At 43.1% G+C, this 27,069-nt stretch overlaps 1 protein-coding gene and 1 long non-coding RNA gene across 2 annotated transcripts; both read left to right on the top strand.

Annotated features, from left to right (window-relative positions):
- Window positions 1-427: 427 nt before the first annotated feature.
- LOC125414521 (uncharacterized) lies at window positions 428-6,520 on the top strand. Its single transcript, XR_014998636.2, has 3 exons — window positions 428-541; window positions 3,105-3,245; window positions 5,724-6,520. It is a non-coding gene; the product is annotated as an uncharacterized LOC125414521 (long non-coding RNA).
- A 3,035-nt stretch (window positions 6,521-9,555) lies between these two features.
- Window positions 9,556-10,120, top strand: LOC148118339 (histone H2B type 1-C/E/F/G/I-like). The gene has a single exon (XM_087900903.1). It carries the CDS (start codon window positions 9,603-9,605, stop codon window positions 9,981-9,983), a length of 381 nt encoding a protein of 126 aa, XP_087757029.1. The 5' UTR covers window positions 9,556-9,602; the 3' UTR covers window positions 9,984-10,120.
- The last annotated feature ends 16,949 nt before the right edge of the window (window positions 10,121-27,069 follow it).

The raw sequence follows: 27,069 nt of genomic DNA, 5'->3' as shown, positions 1-27,069 counted from the left end.
ACAAAGGAAAGGACCACTTATATACAAGCAGTGATTGACATATATTGAGAAAATTCTTCATGGAGAACAAACCACTTGCTTGTAGTGTGGAAAAAAGTGGGGGTGAGAGAAGCAGTCAAGCAGAATGGAAGGAGATTTTGCAAATGAAACAAGGAGTGGGAGAGGTATTTAGAAAATAGCAAATACCAACCACAACAAAGTGTGAGAACCGTGCTGAGCAGATGTGTGTGTGTGTGTGTGTGTGTGAGAGAGAGAGAGAGAGAGAGAGAGAGAGAGAGAGAGAGAGAGAGAGAGAGTGAGAGAGAGAGAGAGAGAGAGAGAGAGAGAGAGAGAGAGAGACAACAGGTACCATTATGGCTAAGCTGGGAAGTTCTTGACTGTGGTTAAAAAAGCTGGATTGTTGGAAGCTTAAAGAACATTTTTCCCTAGATGGTGTCCAGCACTCTACCAAAGACCCTGCTGCCCACGAGAGAACTGCATCGGGTCGGGACAATGAAACCACATGTGTCGCACAGGGGATCACCGAGTGAGCTGCTCAGTGGTGAGAGCTGTTGCATGACAGTGGCTGATGTCAAGGGAAGGGATGCAGTGGGTACATCAGTAGAAGCAGGCATTGTGTCTCTGGCACTCTAACAGCCAGCCTGAAGTTACTTGATTACATCCATTCCGGAAATCACCAACATGAGGGGACTTTTTTGTTCGTTTTCCTTTTAGATAGAAAAAATAGGGCCTTAGATAAAAAAGGGTAAGGAAGAGTGTATCCTTTGATACTAACTGTTTCTTATACTCTAGATCAGTGGTTCTCAACCTTCCTAATACAGTTCGTCATGTGGTGGTGATCCCCCCACCATAAAATTATTCTGTTGCTACTTTGTAACTGCACTTTTGCAACTGTTATGAATTATAATGTAAATATTGGGTATGCAAAATATCTGATATACAACCCCTGTGGAGGTCTCTATTTTTGGACTGAGAACTGCTGCTTTAGATAATAGTTTCAGCACCATTTTTTTTTTTAAAAACTACATGAAATATGTATCTTTCAGGGTTTTTTTTTGACAGACTTCTATTCTCATATTTTCTTCTTAAATCATAGCTATTCTTTTAAACACAGGATTCAGTTGGACCTAAATAAACTGGATCTCTACTTATTTACATTTGCTGAGTTGTATATACAAGGCATTTTCCCAACATGATCACTGACTTCAAAGGATGTTTTGAGGCCAGCGAGATGATTCAGTGGGTAAAGGTGCTTTTAGCTAAGTCAGACAATCTGTCCAATACCTGGACCCACATGGTTTAAGGAGAGAAGTGACTCCCCAACATTATCCTCTGGCTTCATACTCACACGGTGGCATCCACCCCTCCCAATACACCAAGCAAGTGAAGTTTTTTAAATGTTAAAAGAAAAGTAAAAACAATGTTCTGGTATTATGATATTGTTTTCCTATCAATGGAATATTCAAAACCCCTTTCTATTTATTCACAAGAGAAGTGAAATAAAAATAACAAGATATGACTACAGATTCGTGCATCCAAATTATGAGTCTGTGCGTCAAATTAATCCTTTTCTGTAAGTGGGTGCCAGGTTTCTGCAGGAAATTATTTCTCTCAAACAGAAAGGGGTGAACAACTCCATTAGCAAAATGAGAAATGAAACGGCACCTTAAGACAATTCAATCTCGGGACCACCATCATGTCCTACTTATAGGAATCCATCCCTAAAGCAAAAGCTGAGAGCGCTCCCTGGAAGTCTCTGTATTGCTGGCGTGATTTTAAAATGACTCTTACGGTATTGCATCCCCACACCCATAGACACAGACAGGGAGCTGAAGGGGTTTTTCATCACATCTCCCTGATTTTTTAGCAGACATTTTGAGGTTTCTGGAAGGATGGAGGTAACGGCAGGTGTATTTGGTGCTGAGCACTTATTTTTCAGTGTGTGACTTAAGCGGTTCAATCTTTCTTCTTATCTTAATCCAATTAGAAGAAACCTGAGGTGCTTTCTGAAGCTAAGTCATTGTAATGGAAGTTTCTTTATCTGAGACTTTAAAACCAAAACAGAGCCATCGATTAGAACACTCCTTCCCTTTTAAAGTCAGGAAACAGAGGGGGAAAGTGTACGAGCTAGGAGCTGAGAGCTAGTTCTTCATAAAGACCTTCTTTTTCTACAGAACAAAACCAAGAGGGAAAGTACGGAGGTATGCATAGACCTTCAACCCCCAAACATGCATAACCTCTCTTTCCATGAAACGCCCACCTACAGCATGCATTGGTACTACCGAGGAACCCATACAGGCATGCCATTATCAGCCAAGTCCGTATTTTACATTAGGGCTACTGCTGGTAATGGGCACCCTATGGGTTTTGATGTGTAGCCACTCATAACAGCATCAACAATAGCCTTTTTCTGTCTTAAAACTGTGTTCTGCCTGCTCATCCCCCCTTCACTCTGACCCCTGACAACTGCCAATCATGTTGCTTTCTCCATATATGTCTATAGTTTTGCTTTTCCCAGAGTGTCGCTTAGTAGGAATCACCTTTCCTCGGTGTCTTCTTGATTTAGTAAAATGTACTTGAGGATCCTCCATGTCTTTTCATGCATGGCACCCCATTTCTTTTTAGTACTCCGCTATCTGTATGTACTTGTTTATTTTCACATTTGCCCACTGAAGGACGTCTTGGCTACTTCCAAGTCTTAGCAATTATGAATAAAGCTGCTTTGCACATTTGTGTATAATTTTGGTCTTTACTTTCGGGTAAGTTCCATCAAATGTGATTACCAGTTTAATGAGAGCACATTTAATTCTGTAGCAGCCGGACAATCCCCCCAAATGCCACTCTTGCTCCATCTCCTTGGGTCCGTGTTACTTGTGTCCTGAATTTCATGCATCCTGACAGGTGTCTAGTGGCAATGGTTAGTTTTTATTTCTTTTCGTCAACATTTTAGCTGTTATCTTAAAATTAATGTTAAAAAGCTGTTACCCCTCTCTTACACGGATGAGTCTCTGAGAAGTTAATCTTCTTAAGCTTAACTGACCTGAGGGCAGCTCCAGTGTGAGAGAGCTGTCACGTGACGTGATCACCTGTATTTGTCTTCCAAGTTGTGATTCCCCAACGACACTGGAAAAGCAGTTTTTGTCAGGAGACTTTTGTCTTTATTGATGAATTGGGGGCCACTTTTTAGAAGATTCCTATCCATTTGCTGAAAATGTCCGGATGGCGAGCACAGACCGGAAGATGAGGTATGTAGTGTTTTTCGGATACAACGCTGCCCCTAATAACACATTCTTCTAGAGAGCATGGCAAACCTTTTCCTGCCTACTACCATCTAATTAGCCAAGAGGAGAGCTGCCGGTAGGAAAATCCTGATTTCCCCTTTAGAGTGGGGCTGTTTTTATACAGACTTTGGCGCCTGAGCAACAGCAGCACAGAGGAGCGAGCAATTAGGCCTTGTTGGTAAATAAGACATATACACTTCTAACCAGCTTCGTTTAAAATGAAACACAGCTTGTATCCCAAGCACACTAAAGGCATTGTCTTGGTGGGGCAGTGTCTCCAGCTGAGTCACTGAGAGCTTAGGACGCAGCTCCAGGTGGCACCAAACACAAGGCACAGATCTTCTCCTTCCTGCTGTTTGGCCTTTGTGTTTTATTTTGATTTCTCTGTTTGATCCTAATTCCAAGAATTCAATTGCATACAGGACTCTGTTTCAATGTAAGGGACTGTTACCATGTGGCCATAGGCCTGGCCCTCTTGTCATCTCCTGAGACAAGTGAAAATGAGCTGTCTGATACTATCCCACGGAAGGAAAGATGACCAAGGATTTCTGAAATAGCCATAGACAAGACTTCCTTGCTGGTTCTGTGTGTGTGTATTTGTATGTTTGTGTGTGTCTTTGTGTGTGTGATTGTTTATGCTTTGTGGATGTGTTTGTGTGTGTCTGTGTGCGTGTATTTGTGTTTGTGTATCTGTGTATATGTGTGTGTATTTGTGTTTTTGTATATGTGTTTGTTTGTGTATGAATGTGTGTTTGTGTGTGTATGTGTGTGTTTGTGTGTGTCTGTGTGTTTGTGTGTGTGTCTGAAACTCAACAGTCTTAACACCAGTCCTTGAAGAAAAGAGAAGAGGCTTGTTTATTTTACAACCTTCCAGCCTTCCCCGAGTCTCCAGTCCTTGGCCACCAGAGGCACATGCAGTTGGCAGAGGAGCCCATGACAGATGGGCTGTTAATAAGCACTCCTAGAACACGACTTGGCTGTGCTTGGACCCTGTTCTTGCTTTCTCTGCTGCTTATTTTGATGGAAGTCATTGGGACTGAATAGGGTCTAACACTGGCCCGTGACCAAGCAGTGCATGGACTGGGAGCAAACACTCTGTCTTCAAGAGTGGATAGAAACTTTAGAGCTCACCCCTCTCTCTCTGTCAACAGTGGAGAAAAACAAACTACTAAACCTCAAAGGTGGGTCACCTTACTCTCACCCTCCAAATCAATACGGCCTTTTAGACTAAGTAGTTTTGGGTGAAAACATTCTTTCTGTCTCTCAGATATCCTCTCTCCATGGTAAGGCATGGATGGATATACAACCTTTGGTGTGGAAGGGGTTAGATTTGAAGTGTGAGATGCCACATCTGCTGGCTTCTAAGGAGATGTCACTTAACCAGTTTTGAATGCTGGTCGGGGTTAGCGAACACACAGGTTATGAGGGTGCTGTGGCGATGCTCCTGAGCTGTCATGACCCGGCTTCTCCTTGTGTCCTTCAGCCTGCTGACCCCCACAGAGTTTCTTCTCTTCCACATGGTGGTCTGGCTTGATGGCTCATCCTTAGCGTCTGCTGCAGGTCACTCTCCTCGTCCTGGTAGTCTCCCCAGCCACTGCTCTGGGCCCCAACAGGGTCCTCGTCATGTGGGAACGGACAATGGCCTGGGAAGCTAAACTTCAAGGCTTTACTTTGCAGGATGAGGATGGATGGATTGCCTCTTGAGTGGTGCGTGGCTTTCTAGAAGGTGTCCTTTTCTGAGACAAATAAGCATGAATTCCACACCTGTACTGTGGCATCCGTCTGGCCACTTCACTCTCTCACTCCCTGTCCTTCACAGGATTGCCTCAGAGATGCCAAAAAGAAGCTTCTTCCTATTCTCCTGCTCTCTTTGCCTCTTATATAAAACTCTATGGTTCAACCAAGCACACTAAAGAAAATAAAAGTAGATGAATTTGGCGCGCACGTGTGTGTGTGTGTGTGTGTGTGTGTGTGTGTGTGTGTGTGTGTGTGAAAAGCCTTGCCAGAAAGGCTTTTGTTTTGCTTCATTTAAACCAGATTTCTAATGTTTCTCAAAGTTCTAAATGTTTTGCTTCGTTGAAACTAAATCATGTTCTAAGCCAAACCATAATTTAAATGGCAGAAGCTGGGCATTTGTCATTTTGTTGTTAATTTTGTTTTGTGGTCCTTTTATAGAAATCTTAATCTTCTTCCCTTGGGCAGTTGGATGCCTTGAGTATTCTCGGATCAAGGCCATGCATTTGTAAAGTCAGAAGTAAAAATAAAAAACACCCCCCATATTAGTGTTCAACTAGTCCCTCTGTTTTATACTTATATCACCTCACCCTCATCACAGCAGATTAGCAAAATAAATATAATTTCGAATAAGCATAAGTTTTAATGCTGTACTATATAGAAGGAAATAAAGTTTTATTTAAACTGCTTTCAACTGTGTTTGCCTAGATCTGCATCTATGCTCTTTCCTGCATATGGTGATATCTCCTGGGAGACACTGCAAATCAAGAGTCAGTTATGGACGGCAGAACGGAGTTGTCTATGGCATCAGCCACAGTTTACATTGTGTTCAGATTCTTGAATGGCAGAAGAGAGAGCAGAGTTGAAGTAAGTGCGGCTTTCGTCATGCACATACGAGGGCCATCCTGGGCTCCCCGTGGTCCTAGGACATCTTGAGCAAGACGCTGCCACCCAGCGAGAAGATCCCACACACCTGAGTGCTTAATTAATAAGAACAGACACCACAGATGGTTCTATTAAGTCGGAGCTGGCTGGAGGCTCTTTCTCTGGTTTCTTGATATCATCTAGGAAGCTCATAAAGCCATCCCACAACCGAGTGAAGAAAAGCTGAGCAGTTTCTGTCAGTCCGGTTTCTGAATCTCATGCTCTTTACCGAGCCTGCATAGCACCGGCCTTGGAGAGGTGCCATTCGGTTTGCATTCAGACAGCTTCAAGCTTAATGGTTTTCCTTGATAAGTAAGGAGTGCGAGCCTGCTGCACCCAAGCTGAGATGTACCTTTCCCACGTTTTCAGCTGTAGGATTTGACTCCTCATCAATTCCCCTTTCCCTATTAATTTTCCTTGATCTTGATAAGGAATGCTGAAATGAAGACGTGTCTTGGAAGAGGGAGCTCCCAGCCCTGTGCAGGGCGGGGGTAGCTTCATGAATTCATTTGGAGCCTCCAGAGCCTGGGAAGAGTCCATGAAGGGAGATAGTGAGTCCATGAAAGCGGCTAAGGCTTGGAATAGGGACCCCAGTGTGGTAAGGAAAGCAACCTCGTACACGGTGGGGAGGCCACAGTAATCTGCCGTAACTTATGTGGAGAGTTGAAGGAGACAAATAGATTTCAGGTATTTCTCAGTAGTAGAGAAGGGAGAACTTAAGCTAAATCAATTGAGTAGTACTACTGGGTTGCAGTGATTATGCCTGAACGTGCATGTAAGGCTGTCTGTTTATGTGCCGTCTGTCACCCTTCAGTATCTGTGGAGTGCAGCCTTCAAGATTCTCATTGATCTGACTCCGAGAGCCAGAGGTACAAGTTCCTTATAAATGATGTCATAGGATTTGCCTATAATCCATGCACACCTTCCCAAAGGCTTTCTGATTTTTGTGACAACTTCATCCACATGTGATTTGATCATATTCACCCTCCCCCATCCTTTTTTTGTGCCCACACCCCTCCCTATAGGACTCTTCCTTCCAACTCCACTCCCATTCTCTCTGGCTCCCCTTCCCCTCGCTGAGTTTAATCCCGTTTGCTAGGTCCTAGATGGTGTAGGGTTATTTATTGGTCCATGGAAAACTTACCAGTGGCCACATCCCTGAGGAAAAATGACTCTGCCTTCTTCAGTTGGCATTAATTGCCAGGAGCCCCTCAAGGGTGGAACCTCGTGTGCCCTTTGCCCAGTCGTGCTGGAGTAGTTGATGGCCTTAATCTTGTGCAGGTCCCTAGAGCTGCTGTGAATTCAGATGAGGAACTGGTCATTTGAGGCCCAGAAGGCAGTGTTACCCATTACTCCTCCAAAACCTCCACCTCTCACGTTCTCTCTGCCCTCCCTGGGAATGGTCTCTGTGCCTCGGCCATAAAGAAGGCAGTATGTGATATTCGTGTCCCGTTTAGGAACGAGAGCTCTACTGTCGCTTACTCTCAGCATGTTGACCGGTCGTGAGTCCCTGCATTAACAGTTTCCACCGCTCCCACTGCAGAAAGGAAGCTTCTCTGACCAAGGCTGAGAGCAGCACAGGTCATGGGTGTAAACATAGAACTTTCAAGGGCAGCTCGGCAACATGTACATTTTGCGAAACAGCAGTAATAAACTTCATTTAGGGACTCTAGTCTCTGTGGCCATGACCTTTGGACCTGCTTAACAGGACAAGGCATGAATTTTCTTTTATGTAGCAGGCCCCAAAGCAATGTAAAAGTAGTTGGCTACCCTCCCCAACAGTGATGCCACTATGTCACCACTGGGCCCATCTTGCCTGGCGTGTCTTCCAGCATGCTGGTCCAGCACGGGGTATGTCATCAGGGGATGGCTCTCCCTGCCCATTGGACTGCATGGCCCTTTTAGTACTGGGAAGTAGCAGGGGGGAAGTTTCCAAGTGAGGTCCAGGTTGGTTTCTCTATGTTCTGCAACTAAAGTACATTGCACCTTCAGTAGAGTCATGCCATTTAGCGACGGTACAAGAAAGTGGCCTGTATTCTTCTGGGGACCTCTGGGAACTCCCTGACCTATAGTTCATGAGCTGGTATCCCCACAACCGGCAATGAGATTTTTTATTTAATAACCCATGTCTGCATGAACTGTCAATTCAGGCAAAAGCAATTCTGTTCATATATTTTTTAAAAAATTATATTTCTTAATTAGCATACAAAGTAGTGAGTTTCCTTAAGACTTTTAAATACAGTTAACCTTGAAATGCCCTCAAAGACCCACCCAGAGGCATCTGTCTTAGTGGATTCTGGGTCCTATGACCTTGACCATCAAAACTGACTATCATAGTGCTGATTCAAATTTCATTTTTGGCAACTTACTGGAATTTTTTCAAAAATAAATACTTTTAGTCTGTGTTTGGTTGAATATGTTTGAATATGTAGATGCAGGGCCCATGGGTTTGGAGAGCTGACTGTGTACAGAAGTAAACAAACAAATATATATAGACATCTTTATTTATATGTCCTGCTCCATCCACTGAGAGTCTGGGAGAAGTGGTACCCTGATATCAAAGAACAAGCTTCCTGGAACCCAGATTTGGATTATATAATACTACCTACCATGAAAGAGAACTCGTCCTCCCCTCCCCCAAGGCTAGGTGGTGAAGATTGTAAAATGAAAGGGAAACATCTATTGGAATGAAAACTGAAAAACAAAATACTCAAAGAAGGATGATGGCATGCTTACAGGACTAATTTTAAAAAGTCCCCGTGGGTCACAGCTGGGACAATTTGAATTTCAGTAGCAGCGCTGGTTGGTTTGGTTAACCTGACAAACTGTAGTCATCTGGAAAGAGGGAACTTCCATTGAGGAACCACATCCACCAGGCTGGCCCACGAGCACACCTGTCGTACATTTTCTTGATTATTGATTGATGTGCGAGGGCCAAACCCTCAGCAGGCTTCCTACCCCTGGACAGTGGTCTTGAGAGGAATAAGAAACTCACCTGACTAGGACACAGAGAATGAGTCAGAAGGCAGCACCCCTCTGTGGCCTCTGCTTTGGTTCCCACCTCTAAGTTCCTGCCTTGAGTTCCTGCCCTGGCTTCATTGGTGCCCGACTGTACCCTCCCCCAGGTTGTTTTTGGCCAGTGCTTTATCACTGCAAACAGAAGCTTGGCAAGGGCAGTAACCTCAGTGAATCTGAATCCACTGCCTAGAACAGGAAGCTGTAAACCCTCATTGATGGTAATAAATTATGAATTCGATGAGGATGGAGATACCATTCCCAAAGTACCTCTACGCGGAAGGCTTCCTCATTACAAAGATGCGAAGAGCACCTTTACCTTGGAGCTGACTGACAGACGCCAGACTTAGTCAGATAGTTGAAGGACAACATCAATAATAGGCCAAATTGAAATAGCAAGCACATCACCAACATCTGTTATGCGCCTGCCAAAGACACAGATTGAAAGCAAACACGTGCATGCATGTGTGTGCAGGTCAGAGGACTACCTGCACAAGTTAGTTCTCAGGTTTCTCTACAGTGTGGGTCCTGGGGACCAAACTCAGAACACACCAGTCTCGTCTTTTCCCGTTAAACAATCTTGCCAGCTGTATACAACATTTAAAAGTCTCTCTCTCGATTGAGCTTCCTGTGTTTGGAGATCTCAAGATGCCAGAGCCAGCGAAATCCGCGCCCGCCCCGAAGAAGGGCTCCAAGAAGGCCGTGACCAAGGCGCAGAAGAAGGACGGCAAGAAGCGCAAGTGCAGCCGCAAGGAGAGCTACTCGGTGTACGTGTACAAGGTGCTGAAGCAGGTCCACCCCGACACCGGCATCTCCTCCAAAGCCATGGGCATCATGAACTCGTTCGTCAACGACATCTTTGAGCGCATCGCGGGCGAGGCGTCGCGCCTGGCGCACTACAACAAGCGCTCGACCATCACGTCCCGGGAGATCCAGACGGCCGTGCGCCTGCTGCTGCCCGGGGAGCTGGCCAAGCACGCCGTGTCCGAGGGCACCAAGGCCGTCACCAAGTACACCAGCTCCAAGTGAAGTGACCGTTCCAAGGAGTAGACCCAACATCTCTTCTCCTGCTCATCAGCGCTGGATGTTGTTTCATCTGACAAATGAGACAAGGGAAATGGATGGTTCTAGCAGACTAATGGCGGTATTGAATTTCAAAACTCGAGAACAACTGATAAGCATTTGGCTAAAGATTCGATAGAAAATGTTCACCGTAGACCTTTGTGATAGGAAAGACACACATGAGTAGAAAATGAAAATACTCCTAGCTAAAAAAAAGCTTTGAAGTGTTGGTGATATGTGAATATATAGTGTACATATAATAAAAATATCATGTAAAGCAAAAAAAAATAAAAAAATAAAAGTCTCTCTCTCTCTCTCTCTCTCTCTCTCTCTCTCTCTCTCTCTCTCTCTCTCTCTCTCTTTCTCATGTTCACAGGTCCAGGTATACAGAGACCAGAGGACATTGAGTGTCCAGCTGTAGTATGCTTCCTTGAGACAGACTCTTCCTCTCTGAATGTGAAGCTAGCCTGGAAACCAGCAAGCCCCAGCAATTCCCCTGCCTCTGCCCCCAACAACAATGGCATTGTAAGGGTATGTGGCCACACATACCTTGGTATATCAGTGTTAGGGATTTGAACTCACGTCTCCACACTTTCACAGCAAGTTCTTTAGCCCATAGATCCCTATTCCCAACCCCACCCACATTTCTTTCTGCGGGATTCTGTTATGATTTCCCAGCGTCGGCCCATTTCCCCTTAAATACTTCCGTCTGTACGTGTCGCTGACTTGTCTCAGTCCGGTGACAACATACCTGAGGAAGGCAACTTAAGCTTCTCACGACTCAGTTTCAGGGTCTTTCAGTCTACCACAGAGAAAGGGGCCTGGTGGCATCCATGGTGGTGGGAATGTATAGCAGGGACTTCTGCCCACAGTGTGCCAGGAAGCAGGGGACAAAGGCCAGAACCAATAGTTACTGTGACTTAGGGTCCATCTTTAGAGAGCATCTTTTATCAGCTTGGTTCCACCTCTTTATAATGCCACAGCCTTTGATATAGTGCCATATCTGGGAACAACTATTCCAAATAAGAATAATAATATTTCTTTATGTAATTGTGGCACAAAAATCAAGTTCAGGAAGTGTACCATTGCTATAATACTTTGTCTAATATAAAGACCAAATTTGCATTTTTTCCAATTAGCTCAATCTTTCTTTCTGAAAACAAGGTCTGGCGACATAGTCCAGGATGGTCTTGAAGTTCAATATGTATATATGTATACACACACACACACACACACACACACACAGCGCAACATCTTTTCCTGTTTTGCAATCATCTATCACATTCAGTTGCCTTGCGGCTAACAGCGGACAGTCTCTCCTGCATAATGTTGACAGTTGCTTTATAGAATGTTCTTCATCTCCAGATGTTTCCACTGGATTATTTTTTATTTAGTCTCTCTCCTTTGTGCCAGTTTTTTTTTAACATGTGCTTCCCTTTGCCCCTTTGGGTTCCACTAAGTCCCAGAAACAGACATTTGTGTTGATGGATAGATTGTTTGTAATATGAGCTTCTTCTGATGTTTTCATGTTTTTTACTTTGTTGAATGTGCTATGGATCAATGCCTGAAAAGTTTCAGTAATTTGAAATTAGATAAATGAAACAAGTGACCAACAAAGAAGTATCCCACAGTTTGGAAACAGCCTCTTGCCATTTATTGAACAATTAAGATTAACTCTATACAGTAAAATGCAAACCATAGCTTTACACACCATCAGATCCACAATGTGTGCTTGACTTTAATTGATAATAGCATCTTTCTAAAGGAGCTTTGGGGGTGAGGATGTCTTTTCTGTCCTACCGGGGTCTTTCCTGAGTTCTTTCTCCCTTGGGATGGTTCTGTGTTGAACTCTGGCACCTGCCCACTTCCTAGTGACAGAACCCGCTTACTGCAGGAGCCACATAGGAGGTTGGAAGGCAGGGAACTCATTGAACGAAAAAGATAAAATAGCCCAAGAGGAGGAGCTTCCTAAGTGCGAAGGGTGTCTGGTGGGATGGAGTGGAAAGCAAAGTGAAGCGGTTACGCTAAGTACAGAAACTGATGCGCTGGACACAGGCAGGAAGGCAAAGATGGTGATTAGTAACTAACCACGGAACAGTAACATTTCAAGATTCTCAGGGCAGTATATCCATTCCTGCCCACCAGAGCAACTATAAGTTTATAAAGTGGAAACACGGTGGTGTGCAAATTAATAGGGATATTTGTTCATTAGGAGTATATGTTCATCTGGAAGGAGCATATGTTCCTATATAGGTCCTAACCCTATGTATGTTTCTTCTGGTTTCTGATGATTCATGTTATGTAAGAGGTCAGCAATATTAGTACACGTATCCTGCTTCTTGGGGCTCCTCCAAAGGGGAAAGTTTATGTTTAAATAAATCACTGAACGAGTTAAGATTATTTTTTAAAATATTAAGTGCTCGTGCAAGAAAATGGCATTTTAATATTTCTGATGCAAAGAATAAGACTTAGTAGATTAGCCGTTGGCACCCCCGCCCGCCGTTGGTGAGCGTGTACTGCCCCCTGGTGTTCCCTGGGCATCTCTGTCTTCCAGGCCAGTGGGTTTGACATTTCCTGCCGCCTGCTGGACAGTGCTCTCCAGATCTCACCTTTGAGACACCTCATCTTCCTTCTCATCCCCGACTTTCACCTTCCTGGTAGTTCCCACAGTGCTTGGCACGGGCCTGGCGTACTGTGCCTCGCAGAGAATTCACATTTAGTTCAGTGAGTAGATGATTCCCGCCAAACCAACTAGAAACTCTGGTGCTACTTTAGATGCTCTTCTATGTCCCATCAAATAGCCAGTGTCTTTTTATCTGCCCCCTGCCCCCTTACCCGAGTCTTCATCATGCCTGGTCTGGTCCAGGTCTCACTTACATATCTTTCCTTCCAGGCGAAATCTTCCCACCCTCACCTCTGCGAAACTCTGGATTTCTCTTTCTTTCTCTTTCTTTCTTTCTTTCTTTCTTTCTTTCTTTCTTTCTTTCTTTCTTTCTTTCTTTCTCTTTCTCTCTTTCCTTCCTTCCTTCCTTCTTTTTTCTTTCTTCCTTTCTTTTTTCCTTCTTTCCTTCTTTCTCTCTCTCTTTTCTCCTTCCTTTCTTTCTTTCTTTCTTTCTTTCTTTCTAGGTTTCAAATAATCTATTGTAAAGCACAAAACAGACATTTTAAAAAGTGGAAATGCACACTGAAGAAATACATTTATATCACAAAGCCTTGACCACATAATAGCTGCAAATCCATTTGCTGAAATGTGTGCATGTACTCTAAAGACTAAACACTGACCAATCTTTCTTTCCACACAGAGCGTAAAGTGCCGCCTTTCTCTGTCAGGATGCGTGGCTAGAGTGCAGTGTGGACACAGATTTATTCTTTCACTTTGGCGGTGCTGGCGACGAAACCCAGGCCCTTGCTCTGCTAACTTGCACTCTCAGGCCCAGGCAGAGCTGGAGAAGCCGTGTACGCAGACAGCTTTGCTTTTTGTCTGCTGGGTAAACAGCCACATTTAGTCTCCTCAGCTCCAGTTGCTCCAACGACAAAATGAAGACAACAGCCACTTGCTGGAGGTGTGCATTGGGCTGCCGGGGCTTGTGGGAGAACACAGGTTTCTTCTGCTGTTTTTGCAAGGGTTTGTTAGTGCTTTGGAAACAGTCTTACTACAGTGTTATGTAGCCTAGGCTGGTCTTGAATTCAGTAGCCGTTTCAGTCTCCCTAGGACTGGGGTGATAGGTTCGCACCAACACACCCGGCTACGGATGTTCTTTTGAGAGACCGTTTCCACTCAAGTGGACCAAAGGCTACATAAGGCAAGAATTACTGACTGGATTAGATAATGTCATCGTGGTATTTCTTTCACGTACAACGAGCAAGGCTACTGGACCCTCTCTGTAAGTCTCGGTCCCTTTCTATGTTCGTAGGTATTTGAAGTCAGATACCGGCAGCTTCTGCAGAGAAGAGGATGTGAGTTTGGAACAGTTTGGAGGAAAAAAGAAATGGATGGAAAAGTTCTTTTTAAAGAGAGAACCGTTAGATGCGGGGTAGGCAAGCTTGTCCTCGGAACTCCGTGTACTTATCTTTTCCTCCTGCTGCCCAGAAAAGTATGTTGCCAGAATGAGTGTGAGAACATTTATGGGAATAAACAGAGGGGGAAAATTCCAGACTGGCATAAAACAGCGGATAAAGGAAGATAGTGGCTAATTCAGTCGGCGCGAAGAAATCTCGAAGAGGTGTCCCGCGCTACCGTCTCGCCAGCAAGAACGACCCGGCACACTTAGGATCCTTCTGCAGAAAAGCTTTAATGCGTCTTGAGAGAGAGAGAGAGCATAAGCTTCCAAAGCGGAGACCCAGAATGAGGGGAACCCATCCCTTATATAGGAAACAGTCCTCGCTTCGGACGTGTCACTCCTGGATTGGTCTGCTGCCCATCAACCCAGATGACGCCTCGGGAGTAGGCGGGGACGCAGCAGTGGAAAATTACCAATTACTTGCTCATTATCTTGTTCACCTGGTGGTGAAACCGGATGCCAGTGCCATCCTGTAATGGAGAATGTGGTTGCGGCCCTCCACAAAGAGAAGACGCGAGCAGGCACCTGTTGCCCACGCTCCCTCATCCTACACAAACCCTCCGAAAGTTCCCAGAACGTTGTGATAGGTGTTGGAGGACTTGGAGCCTGTGGGGAATGGAGGCTCGTGGTATTTTATCTCATTGTTAAAAAAGACAGACCCATGGAAAGCTGAAGTTCTAGCAAGCAACCGGGTTACATTAATAAGCACCAGGTATAGGACCTAGTATGCACACACAGTGAAGTGACTGCCGGCAGGCCAGCATACAGTGCTATCCTCACATTTACTCAGAAGCAGACGGCAAATGGAGGTGTTCTAGAACTTCTACAGGTCCAAGCGAACTTCTTGTTCTTTCTCTTTCTAAAATTTTTTTATTGTGTGATTTATTGCACATGAGGGTTTTGCTCAAATACATGTCTGTGCATCATACGCATCAATGCATAGCCTGGAATGGGAATTTGGGGCTGCAATGAACCACTATGCGGGTGCTGGGAATCAAACCCGGGTCCTCTACAAGAGTAAGTGTTCTTAACCCCTGAGCCACTGCTCCAGCCGTCTGATTCTTTCTAATACATGTTAGCATTTAATCTGTGTTGTATTTTTCTTTTTCCTCTAAAGATGTGTTTAAACGTGTATAATGATATATTTATTTTGTTTCTTAATGACATGATATGAAAATAATTTACTTCAAAATATTCTGATTGTTTAAGGGAGTTGTAGTGATGCACACAAAACAAAATTCAAATAGAAGGAGCCTTGTTTCTGGGTTATTTGTGGTGTTATTTCACTTCTATTTTCTCATACTTTTACTGTGCCTCCCAAGTTATTTTATTAGCCAAACTCAATATCATATGCATCATACATCGAATGAGATGGCAAACATGCAGTTAGATACAAGTTTGTTGAAGCTGCCCGAGACATTTAGCAATCATCTTGAGACCCTGGCTCACTCTACGCCGGGCTTTCCTGGTTTCCTTCCCTTCCCTTCTCTGGACGGCCATGTTAGCCATGCCTTACACAGGACAGGACAAACCACAGTGCCTCTTTCACCTCAGTTTCTACTGTTTTGTATTACTTCATTTTTTAGTATGACGCTCGCAATTAACTGGAATGCTGTTGCTCATTTTTTAAAGAAATCATCCAGCTTGGTGAGTTTGTAGAAGTCACTGTTGTGTCTATTAGTGTAGCTAACACCAGTGTTGATGCACACAAATTACTTTTTAGCATACAGTGCTTCAAAAACAAGATGTACTCAATAGAAATGGCATTTAAAATATTTTTAAAATTAAAAAGGAAATTACTCCTACCCTTTTTATCATTCTAAATGGTTTGTGTGTGTGTGTGTGTGTGTGTGTGTGTGTGTGTGTGTTCCTGTTTGATTAATTTTCCTAGAACCTACACATCTTGCTAATCTTCTGAAGGGGTAAATTTTTGACAGTGTCTAGACTCCCCCCCCCTTACATTTGGAATGGCTGGTTTACTTAACTGGGTTGCTTTTGATTCTTTATGGTTTTCTCAGTGTTTTAGAACCTTTAACAAGTTAACATAGCATATATTCCATGGACGATGAATTCATCATTTGTGACCAATGAGGACTTGACATATTCTCACTGAAGATTGCAGTAATATTAGACTAATGCCATTCTATCTTCCTGCAATAAGCTGTTATTTATTCTTACTATAAGGTAAACACACTACATGTGAGCTATTCTAGAGTAGTTCTCAGCCTTCCTAACACTATGACCCTTTAATGCAGCCCTCATGTTGGGGTGAGTCCCCCAATCAAAAATTATTTTTATTGCTACATCATAACTGTAATTTTGCTACTGTTAGGAATTATAATATAAACATCTGTGGTTTCCAATGACCTTAGGTGGTCCTCATGAAAGGGTCGTTTGACCTACTAAAGGGTTGGGATCCACAGGTTGAGAACCATAGTTATCGAACAATATACTTTATATAACATTCTGTGCTGCTGTCCCATGATGGATATTGTCTAAAACATAACCCTTATGTGGCTAGTGAGACTTGAAACCAAGAAAATGAAATGGGAAGTCTTGTTGAATTTTAGTTCCCTCAAGTTTCAGGAGATGTGAACACACAGGACTATTGGCTGCCCGCTGGGAGAAGGCAGCGCTGGGGTCTGCATTCATGCACAGGAGTGGGGCTAACATGCAGGCATCACAGAGAATAAGAACATCTCTTTGCCTCTCTTAGTGCCTCCTGGACAAATTGAGCCTGAAAAGCTTCCATGCAGCAAGGCAAGGTGGGCATGGGTGGGCAGTGGTAGCCAGCCGGACGGGATAGCATGTTCTGATCAGAAAAAACACAATTGCTTGGATATTTGATAATGTTAAGGGATCCTGCTCACAAGATTTTTATAGGGAGTGTGAATGTTATAGTTTTCTTTTTTCCTCTAAAGGTGTGTTTAAATGTATAGACTGATGTGTTTATTTTGTCTCTTAATGAAATAATATGAAAGTAATTTACTTCAAAATAGTCTGGTTGTTTAAGGGAGGGAACAGTGCCGGGGGTGAGTGGGGGCAAGGGTAGGAAAAAGCAAGCATGGCCAGAGAGGCTAACCGCTGATGCCTGACACAGACCCACGGAGTCTTTTAATATAATGCTATTTCCTTCTCTTTTATTCTGAACGCTTTCAGAATAAAACATTTTTTAAAGAGAACCTATTAATTCACTTAGGTTTCTAAGGAAGAGATCTTTCTTATTTTTGTTTTTAAAAAAAGTCACTTAAACCTCGCACATAAAACACAGCGCGTCCTTCTGAGCTCTGTGTTAGCTGCGCTGTGTGCTTTTAAAGTGTGATGTTTCATGATCAATATAAACATTCCCTCAAATTCCTTACTTTAAAATTTCCTTTAATCTGGAAAATGCTTAGAGGCATGCTTGAAAATTTCTAGGCGTAGAGTTCAGGGGAATTGTTTTGTGTTTTGAAGTCCGTAGTCCTGCATTTAAACAGCACACTTTTGTCTTGTTTGATTGGTTGAATTGTTTTTCTTTTTTGTCATTGTTTTAGTGGTGGGCTGTGACAGAGCTGCTTCATGCAGCTTTGGTTGGCTTGGTTGCTAAGTAGACCAAGCTCATCTTGAACTCACAAATACACACCTGTTTCTGCCTCCAAAGTACTGGGATTAAAGGGGTGCACCACCACACCCAGTCTTGTTTCTGATATTTTTTGGACTTACCAAGTTTTGCCCTTGATTCTACAGTCTGGTCAGTATCTGTAAATGTGTTAAGTATGTAGACTTAAGAAGTGCTTATTCTGCAGTGCTCGGATTTGAAATCAGGTTTTTATATCTGTCTAACAAGTGTTTCTAACCACCGAGTCGTTTCTCCAGCCCAGCTTTGAATTATAAAGATGAATTAATTGAAGATGTATCCACTTGAATTTAAGGGTTATGAGGACAAGGACGTTGTTTTTTTTCACTGCCATGCTCCCAAGCCCTGAAATGTGTGTGTGTGTGTGTCTTTGTACATGTGTGTGTTTGTGTCTTTGGGTGTGTGTATGTGTGTGTGTGTGTGTGTGTGTGTGTGTGTGTCTGTGTCTGTGTGTATACTGGTGAGGAATTTATAGTATTTCTATCGGTTTAAAATGGACTCCTTTTCTGATCATCCAGTTGGCAGCATATACTTCCCTATATAAAGAACACTTCGATACCTCTCATCCATGGGGTATAGTCATCAAAATCTCAGCTCTATTGTTCCCTACACCTGTTACCCAAACCCAGGGTTCATTGCCTTCCCACCGTTACTCTCCCATTTCTAGCCCTTTGTTCAATACAGTCCACTCCTCTGAAACCACCAACCTTGTGAGAAACCCACCGCCTGTTCCTTTTGCCCTTCACATTCCCTGCCCACCCACCAGTTTGCACCCTACTGTAGTGGGGTATTCTATCAAGCCCCCATTAGGTCCAAGTACAGCTAGGGTTGGAAGTCTGCTTTCCTCACTACTGTAGCCTGTTGTCCACAAGGACTGCCTGCCACCTAACAAGAGCTTGGGATGTTTTGGGCATAAACAATTAATGGCTTAACCACAACATACCCCAGAAGACAGCTAACATGCCACCGGAAGCTTTTGCTTTGAAGAAAAACACCAATTACAGGAATATGCAGCCTGATGCTTGACTGAAGACTCTGACTGACTTTTAAAAAGGTTTCCCAGGATGTGATCTTTCATCGAGCTCCTTTGTAGTTTCTAACATTAAACAAAATAATATCCAGAGACCAAGAGCACCAAATGCCCTATGTAAAGAAGAATAAAAAAAAATAAAAATATTCTTTTAAATTTTGGCCAAAGGTAAAAGACAAACAACGACAACAAAAACAAGTGTGAAGTTCCAGGCTTAGTTTCCAACCTTAAAAACAGCGCAGCAGCAACAAAAGCTGGCAAATTCCTGAAGCAACCAAAATGGGTTTCTGCATAGAAATCCTGCATCACATTCCAGGAACCAAAGTTAGGAAAAGAAGGAGGGGAGGAGGGAGGAGGAGGAAGGAGGAGGAGGGAAAGGAGAAGGAAAGAGGAAGAGGGAAGAAAAGGGAGGAGGAGGAAGGAGGAGGAGGAAGGAAGAGGGAGAGAAAGAGACAAGGAGGGAGAGCCACCAAGAGAGCAACAGAGGGCCTTTTTAGAAACTTCATTTTAAGTTTTCTAGTCTGCTTGTAAACAAGCATTTCCAAGTAAAATAACTACAAAAATAGCCAGCCAATGTTCTGAAGCAAAAGACTGTTAAATGCCCTTTGAAAGTCCTTGTGGTTTGCTTCCAAGGAGCGCAAAGAACACACAAATTCCCAAATGTTTTACGTTTCCCCCTAAAGATAGCCCCTGTGTTTTCTGAAACCTTCCCAGTAGAGGTTTTGAAAAGTCAACAAAATCTGCCTGTTTGTTAGAAATTTTGAAAATATGCTGTACACACGATTGTAACTTTTGGCAGGACCTGCAGGCTTCTGCGAGCTAAAGCAGCCGACACTGAGGCCCTGCGTACACTCCCCACTTCTGTCTTTCTTGGGAGAGCTTTTGTTGTTGCTGTTTTTATTTTTCTCTCAAGTATTCTTTTTCTTCTCTTCTCTGTCTCCCTTTCTTCATCTTTCATTCCTTTTAGATTATAATTACACCATTTCTCTTTTCCCTTTCCTCCCTCCAAACCCTCCCATAAAACCCTTCTCGCCCTTTCAAATTCATGTCTTCTTTTTTTTCACTGCTGGTTGTTACGCACATACATGTATATGTCCATACATGTCCATTCTGAAATATAACCTTCTCAGTCTGTGTAATATCACTAGCATGTCTGTTTTCAGGGCTGATTGTGTGGCATTGGATAACTAATTGGTGTGCTCCTCTGGGGGAAATGACAACTCCCAATCTCAGGACTCTGTAGTTGCCCGTGGTTCTTTGTGTGGCGATCTAACAGGCTTTCCCCATCCATGTTGGTATGTCTGTTGTTGTTCTTGTTCACCTCCTATTTAGGCAGTCATGTCGGTGAGACTTGATATGTGTAGCTTCCGACCTTACTAGGAGATGCAATCTCAGTCAACTCCCTGAACCTTCGGCTCTTCCTGGCATAGTCTATCACCTTTTACACAGTGTTCCCTGAGCCTTATATGTGGGAGTGTTTTGTAGATGTATCCATTGGGACTGGACTTTAAAACTCCGAATTTTGATCAGTTGTGCTTTTCTGTAGTGGTCTCTGTTGCAAAGGGAAGTTTCTCCGACGATGGATGAGGACTATGCTTACCGATAATATCCTAGATCCATACGCATAAGGACAAATGTTTAGAATGCAGTTAGGAGTTGTGTTGGCTTAGTGAATGGATGGCTTTAAGTTCTCCCCTAAGATCAACTAGCCTGAGTCATTGGCTAGGTCTCCGGTGCCAGGCTTGATTCTTCTTTGGAGTGGGTCTGAAGTTCAATTAGAGAGCCGTTGGTTACCAAAAGTGTTGTGTGCCACTATTGCAATTGGTGAGGTGTGTCTAAGGAAACGCTAGAAGTGACAAACAGTTGCACCCAGCCTTTGTCATGATGCCTTATCCTATGATCATTTAGGATGATTGTGTTTTTTTTTTTTAAAAAACGATTTTATTTTCAATCATGTGTGTGTATGCATCTGTATGTGTGTGCATGTGTGTGTGTATGTTCATACAGATGCCTGCAAAGGCCAGGAACTTGAAGCTGGAGGTATAAACAGGAATATAAGAGACCTGATATGGGTGCTGGGAATAGAATTTGAAACCTCCACACGAGTTTTCTATCCAGTCTCTGGGACTGTATTTTTATTAATATCTATTAACCACATAAAATAATGGGTTTTATGATATTTTCATACATGTATATTGTGTGCTTCAGTTATATTTGCACCAATGTTATCCCCACATTTCCCCCCCCATCTTTTCCATTTCTCTAAAAGTACTCCTGTGGTAATAGCCTGTGTTTTCTTGATTCTGCGTGTGAGAGCAACATACAGCACTTGGCCAAGTCTGCCTTATTTCACGTCACATCATATTTTCCAGCTCCATTCATTTTCTTGCTAATGTGATTTTGCTCCTTATGGCTGAACAAGGCGGCCTTGTATGTCTGCATCCACTCATTGGTAGGTGGGTGCATAGGCGGAGTCTACTCCTTGGCGCTTGTGAAAAGGGCCATGGTAAACGTGAGGCCGCAGTGCACCTGTGGATGCAGACTCGGACGCCCTCGGGCACGTGGCCAGGAGAACAGCTGGAACACAAGGCAGGTCTATTTTTAGTTTCCTGGGGAATCTCCAGGTGGATTTCAATTTATGTTCCCGCCAACAGTACATAAAATATTTTTTCCATGTTGAATTTTCTAATTTGAATTTCTCCTCCTCCTTTTCTTACTTCTTCTCCTTCTCATCCTCCTTCTCCTCTTCCTCCTTCTCCTCCTCCTTCTTCTAGCATAGGAGTGGAGATTTGCTCAGCTCACTTGTGCTTTTGTCGATTGGATTATTTATTCTTTCAGCGTTTGTTTATTTGTTTTTCCTTTATGTATTATTCTGGTTATTAATCCTTTGTCAACTGAACAGCTTGCTAAGATTTTCTGCTGTTTTGTAGGACACCTCTTCAATGTACTCGTGGTTTCCTTAGTGAGTCAGAAACTTTCAAATTTCATTTGTCCATTTTTTTTTCTTTCTTCCAAAACTATCATCTATTCTGAATGCCCTTGCCTATGTCTGTATCTTGAAGCAATTTTTAAACCTTTATTTCCTCTAGTGGTTTCAAAATTCAGATCTTACACCAAGGCTGATCCGTTTTGAGTTGATTTTTATCATTGTACTGAGACAGAGTCTTCCTGTGTAGCCCAGCCTGGCTAGAACTCACTGTGAATCTCAAGATGGCCATGAATTCAGGCAATCCTCCTGCCTCAGCTCACTGACTGCTAGGATTACAGGCATGAGACAAAGCATCTGGTTAAAATAGTTAGTTTTAAATATATAAATTTCCCCTTGGTAGAAAAAAAAATTTATCTATGTACATGAAAACTTTCCAAATAATTACTCACAGCTTCTAAAAAGTCTTATGGCAGAGTCTGTGCACCCTTTAGAAGCTTAAAGAAGATGTACTCCCCTCACATCTGTAGGATAAGACCCCAGCCAATGTCTGAAATCTTGACTGGCACAAAGTCTTACTTACGCTTCTTTTTCCCTAGTACTATATGTAAATATTGAGTCCAGAGCCTCGGGCATACTAGGCAACGACATGGAATTACATGCCTAATTTTTAATTTCCCCTTTTTAATCTGTTATCTGTTGATGCATAAGTGTCACCCACCACCTCACTTTGGTTGACCTGGAACTTGCAACACAGACTATGCTAGCCTCTCACTTGCTTTGATCCTCCTGCTTCTGCCTCCCAAGTGCTGGAATTCATAAGCATGCCAGACAGAATTTTCCCAGCTCTCTCTCTCTCTCTCTCTGTGTGTGTGTGTGTGTGTGTGTGTGTGTGTGTGTGTGTGAGAGAGAGAGAGAGAGAGAGAGAGAGAGAGAGAGAGAGAGAGAGAGGATCTCCCTACATTGTCTAGTCTCTCCTTAAACATAGTTGCCCTGGTTCAGCACATGGTAAACTTTCTGTGTTGGCTTAGCCTGTGGTTGGACAGGTCATCCTCCTACATGTATGTGCATTTGGGAAATTAATTTACTCAAAACCTATTTCCTACTTATTTATCTGTCTAAAAAGCACAAAAGAAAAATGTTATAGCTCATTAGAGCAGCAAAGATCCTCAGAGTCAAAGAATACACTGCTCAACACCATAAAGCCACAGAATTGGATTAAATTTGGATTTTCATTACTTTAAGGTGTTTGGGTTTTCTTTTGTACACCGTGACATCTCATAAAGCCTATGCAGGAATAAAGTTTAAAGCAAGCCTTCTCATGTGGTGGCTAATAGAGCCAATGTGGGTGTGTTTCACAGCTCTGTGCACGGTGATGTCACACTCCAAGTCTTCAAAGAGCTACCGCTGATGTATCAGCACTTGAAAAAAACGGTTAAATGCCAAGAATAAAAGCTTTTCAGGAAGATATCTGTTTAACACTGGCCACCACATCGCCAATACGCAATACACAGCAGCCAGCTCTTCCTCATTCCTGGTTTATGTGCTTTATAACTGGCTACGCAATCTTTTTTTGCTTTGTTTTTGTTTTTCGAGACTGGTTTTCTCTGTATCTTTGGATCCGGTCCTGGAACTAGTTCTTGTAGATCAGGCTGGCCTTGAACTCACAGAGATCCACCTGCCTCTGCCTTCGAGTACTGGGATTAAAGGTGTACGCCACCACCGCCTGGCCGGTTATGTAATCTTAAAAGCATCAAATCAATAAATCTTACCCGCTGAGGTGATCTACTCAGTCAGTGAGCAATTACTTTTATCTCTCCCTCATGATGCTATAGGACAGAATTGCATTTTTAAAGGGCTCATAGAGTGGGGTAAAGGTATTAAACCAACCAGCAGGGGGCACCCAACTTCCAATGATTCCAGAGGAGAAAACTACAACATAAGGCTTTGATAAAATTCAACAGAAACTCAAACATACCTAGAAATAAAGAGTATTCAAAGGGAGACATATCTTCAGAATTTATCTGAACAGGGTCTGCATTGCCCAGAATTCTGGAAATGAAGAGGTACTTTTGTTAAAATACACGATCTAATAGAAACATTAAGTGAAGAGCACAGACTTTTAAAAAGTAATATTTTAGCTTCTTGAAAGAAAACCAGATGTACCACGCATTTTATATTTTCTGATTGAGGCTTTTTTAGAATATATAAACTGTAATTTTCAGAAAGCCTGCTCACATATCCGGGCTTCTTAAAAGTCCATCTAAAGAAGATATGAATGTAATACAACTATAGTTTAAAATTCACTTGGCAAGAAAGTTGGTAAGATTATTTTAACTTTGATCTGAAAATGCAAAGTAGTAGGAAGGAATTTAAAATGCAAAAAAATGGAAAGAAATTTTTATAAGAGGAATTTCAGATTTTTGTGCCATAGTCAATGCCAACACCATTTGCACAGTGCGGTACGTGTGCTAAAATATGCAGACCTAAAGAATAGAACGAGCTGGGCAGACCTTAGTATGTGGGATTTGATTAGCACGACTTACCCCGCTGTTGGGCAAATTGTGAGTCATTCCGTAAATGTGACAGGCTAATGATGTGAGACGAAGTTATAGACTTCTTACCATGTTCTAAAATAAAGTCCAGATGGAGCATATACTTTAATGTAGAATTGATACTTGTGAAATATATTAAATGAAATGCATTATTTCTATACTATTATATATTATATATGTAATTTCTTTATATGAGCAGATAGATATTCTGTATGTGACCAACAGCCTTTCATTAGTGTGTAACAAAGACACTGCACCATCGTGGGTCTGAGTAAGCACCCTGGTCCTCCTTTTCCATCTGCTGCCTCTGCTTCTGCCCACAGGGTGGTTTCCCATTCAAAATAGGGGACCCACCCTAGTGGGGAAACTATATTCCGGTAGCGAAAATGGCTTCTGACCATTCTGAACGGAGTGATATGGGAGGAAACAGCTTCTTTGCTCTCACTCTGGTGGGGAGGGGGATGTTCATGATCTACACTTTTGCCCCTGTTCATAATTGGGGAATAAAATAAAACATTCACAGAAGTAGAGAAAGTAGTGTTATCAAATTCTTGCAGTCATTGTCCTTGCTGAAAAAATAAAGTCTTATTCTCGAATGTCATCCAAAGACCCATGTCTTACATGGTCGCCAAGGTGATATTATTAGGAGTGGTGAGATCCTTAAAGAGTGAGACTTAGGGGGCTATCCTGAGGTCATGGGGAGACCACACTACAGGGGGATTATAGAACCCCAACCCTCTTCTCACTTTCTGTCTTGAAATCATAAAGTAAGCAGCTGCATTCCACAAACCCTGCCCCTGCCATCCAGATTCTCCCTGGAAACCTGGAAGCCATGGGTCTGCCTGATTAGACCCCTCTCTCGCTATAAACTTGAATATCCTGTGCATTGTTATAGTAAGAGAATGCTAATGCATCTGCCCTCGCTCCTTTGAATCATTCTTATTATATTGACTCAAATATCAGAATCCTCTTTCTTATAAATGTTTCAGTATAAACAGCTAAAGGGTGAGGGCAATCCTATCAGAACGCTTAAAACCCATGCATTGCAGCTTTCTAATGTTAAATACACAGGCTGTCTTTGAGTTGCCCCACTATAAAATAAAAGCTTCTGTTGCTATTGTCAACCTAAAATAATAAACAAGGAGAGAACCACTAAAAAACAATGAATTTAGTGGGGCATGATTCTTTCAGCGAGCTGTGTGCCATAATAAACAATGTGTATAGTTAGGGATACAAAGGGAGAAGAGGGCTTTTAAAGCAAAATGGAAGGCTTACATAAGTTGTTTTGAAGCTATTACCCTTGGCGAGGAGGATCAATAACAATGGTGGCATCAGTCCAAGGTTAAGCAGGCAGATGCGGGGCAGACATCCGTACAGCAGTGTTTTTTCTGGGCAAGGTTACTGTGGCCTTTGCGCAAGTGTACAGCTCTGTCAGAGTCTGGCGTGAGAGTTTCTGTTACCAGACATCTGCACTTGTAATTCTCTCCTTTAGGACCTGTTGGCTTTATTCTGCAGTATTTGTAGAGCTTCCTTCACATAAGCCACTTCCTTTTGCTTCTGACTGAGTTCACACTTGTCGGAATCAGGCTCCCGCGTGTTTGGAGATGGATTCTCATCTGCTTGCTCTTATGCAGATGCTTTTATGTCTACTTACAGATCCCAAGGATCTCTGGGTGCCACACTGTGACAGGTCACACCTTCTCCCTCAGAAAACAGAATCTTTGTTACAGAAAATGTGGGGTGCCAGATAAAACAGATACTAGTCAACGTGACCAATATAACCAACATATATTACATAGCATTTAGTTTTTAAAGGGCCCCCAGTCGCTCGGGAATAGAATATAGAACTGCCTTTCCCATGAAGTCTCAAAGCAGCTTGTCACTGTTGCAGGCTCTACATTTCTGTATGTACACAAATGCCTAAGGACTTGCGACCACCAAGAATTCTCCCATTTACTTCGGCATCTTTTCAGAGATTCTCTTTTTATAGGCTCCAGAAAGAGTTTCTCTGAGCCTTGCCCTCAGTTTCCCACCCAGGATCCCTTCCTGCGGACTCTCAGGCAATGCCTTCATCATACCTCACCCTGTTGAGGGATCCTGTTGAGAGGTTGCCACTTTAACCCTACGCCATCCAGGGGTCACTTTGACCCCTTCAGCTCTCAGGAGAAGTGGTTGTTCTTACGATGCTGGATCTGCTCCTGCTGGGTGGAAGAGAGTGTTTTCGCACAGCCTGATGGTGCACAGACAATGCACCAGGTGTCTTAATTAATCCCCACTTAGCCCTCAAGTGCTGCTGTTAGGAGGCTCTGCAGGGGCCCTCTCTCACTGCAGTGTCTAGGTCACGTGGTCCTGTGGTCTCATCTAGGTCAGGTGGTCCCCGTGGTCTCTTCTAGGTCAGGTGGTCCCCGTGGTCTACCCATTTCAGGACACATTTCTATTCCTCTGTGTCCGTTTTCAGGAAGCATCCAATGCAGCTCCAGTTCCAGACTGCCCTTGTCTATGGGATGACATTAACATGTGTGTCGTGATGCATCAGTTAAATATCAGGTGTTTCCAGAAAGAGCTGGCAGGTACAAAATACTGAGTCGTTTCATGTGAAGTCAGAAGGGTGTTCAAGACAAATTTCCATTTCAGATCATCTTTGATTTGGATCCAGCCACCCTCTCGTAGCTAGATAATAAAAGTTGGTAAATTTCTTTTAGAGTTTAAGCTCCTGACACATTTGTGTCTAGAATGGAGCTGGCGAGGTTTGCGGTAGTCCCAGAATTCACTGCAATTTGACAGCATTCAGAAGAACTCATTCATCTCTGAGTCCCCACAAAGGAGTCTGCATTTGGTGTCTTCCTTACTTGGTCTGATTTTTCA

This window comes from Myodes glareolus, chromosome 23, assembly GCF_982192425.1.
Source record: "Myodes glareolus chromosome 23, mMyoGla1.1, whole genome shotgun sequence".
NCBI lineage: Eukaryota > Metazoa > Chordata > Mammalia > Rodentia > Cricetidae > Myodes > Myodes glareolus.
Note: the sequence above shows the minus strand (reverse complement) of the source record. Positions and strands in the feature narration are given on the sequence as shown.

Coding starts and splice junctions, on each gene's coding strand:
- LOC148118339 (XM_087900903.1), top strand. CDS start 9,603: ATGCCAGAGCCAGCGAAATCCGCGCCCGCCCCGAAGAAGGGCTCCAAG.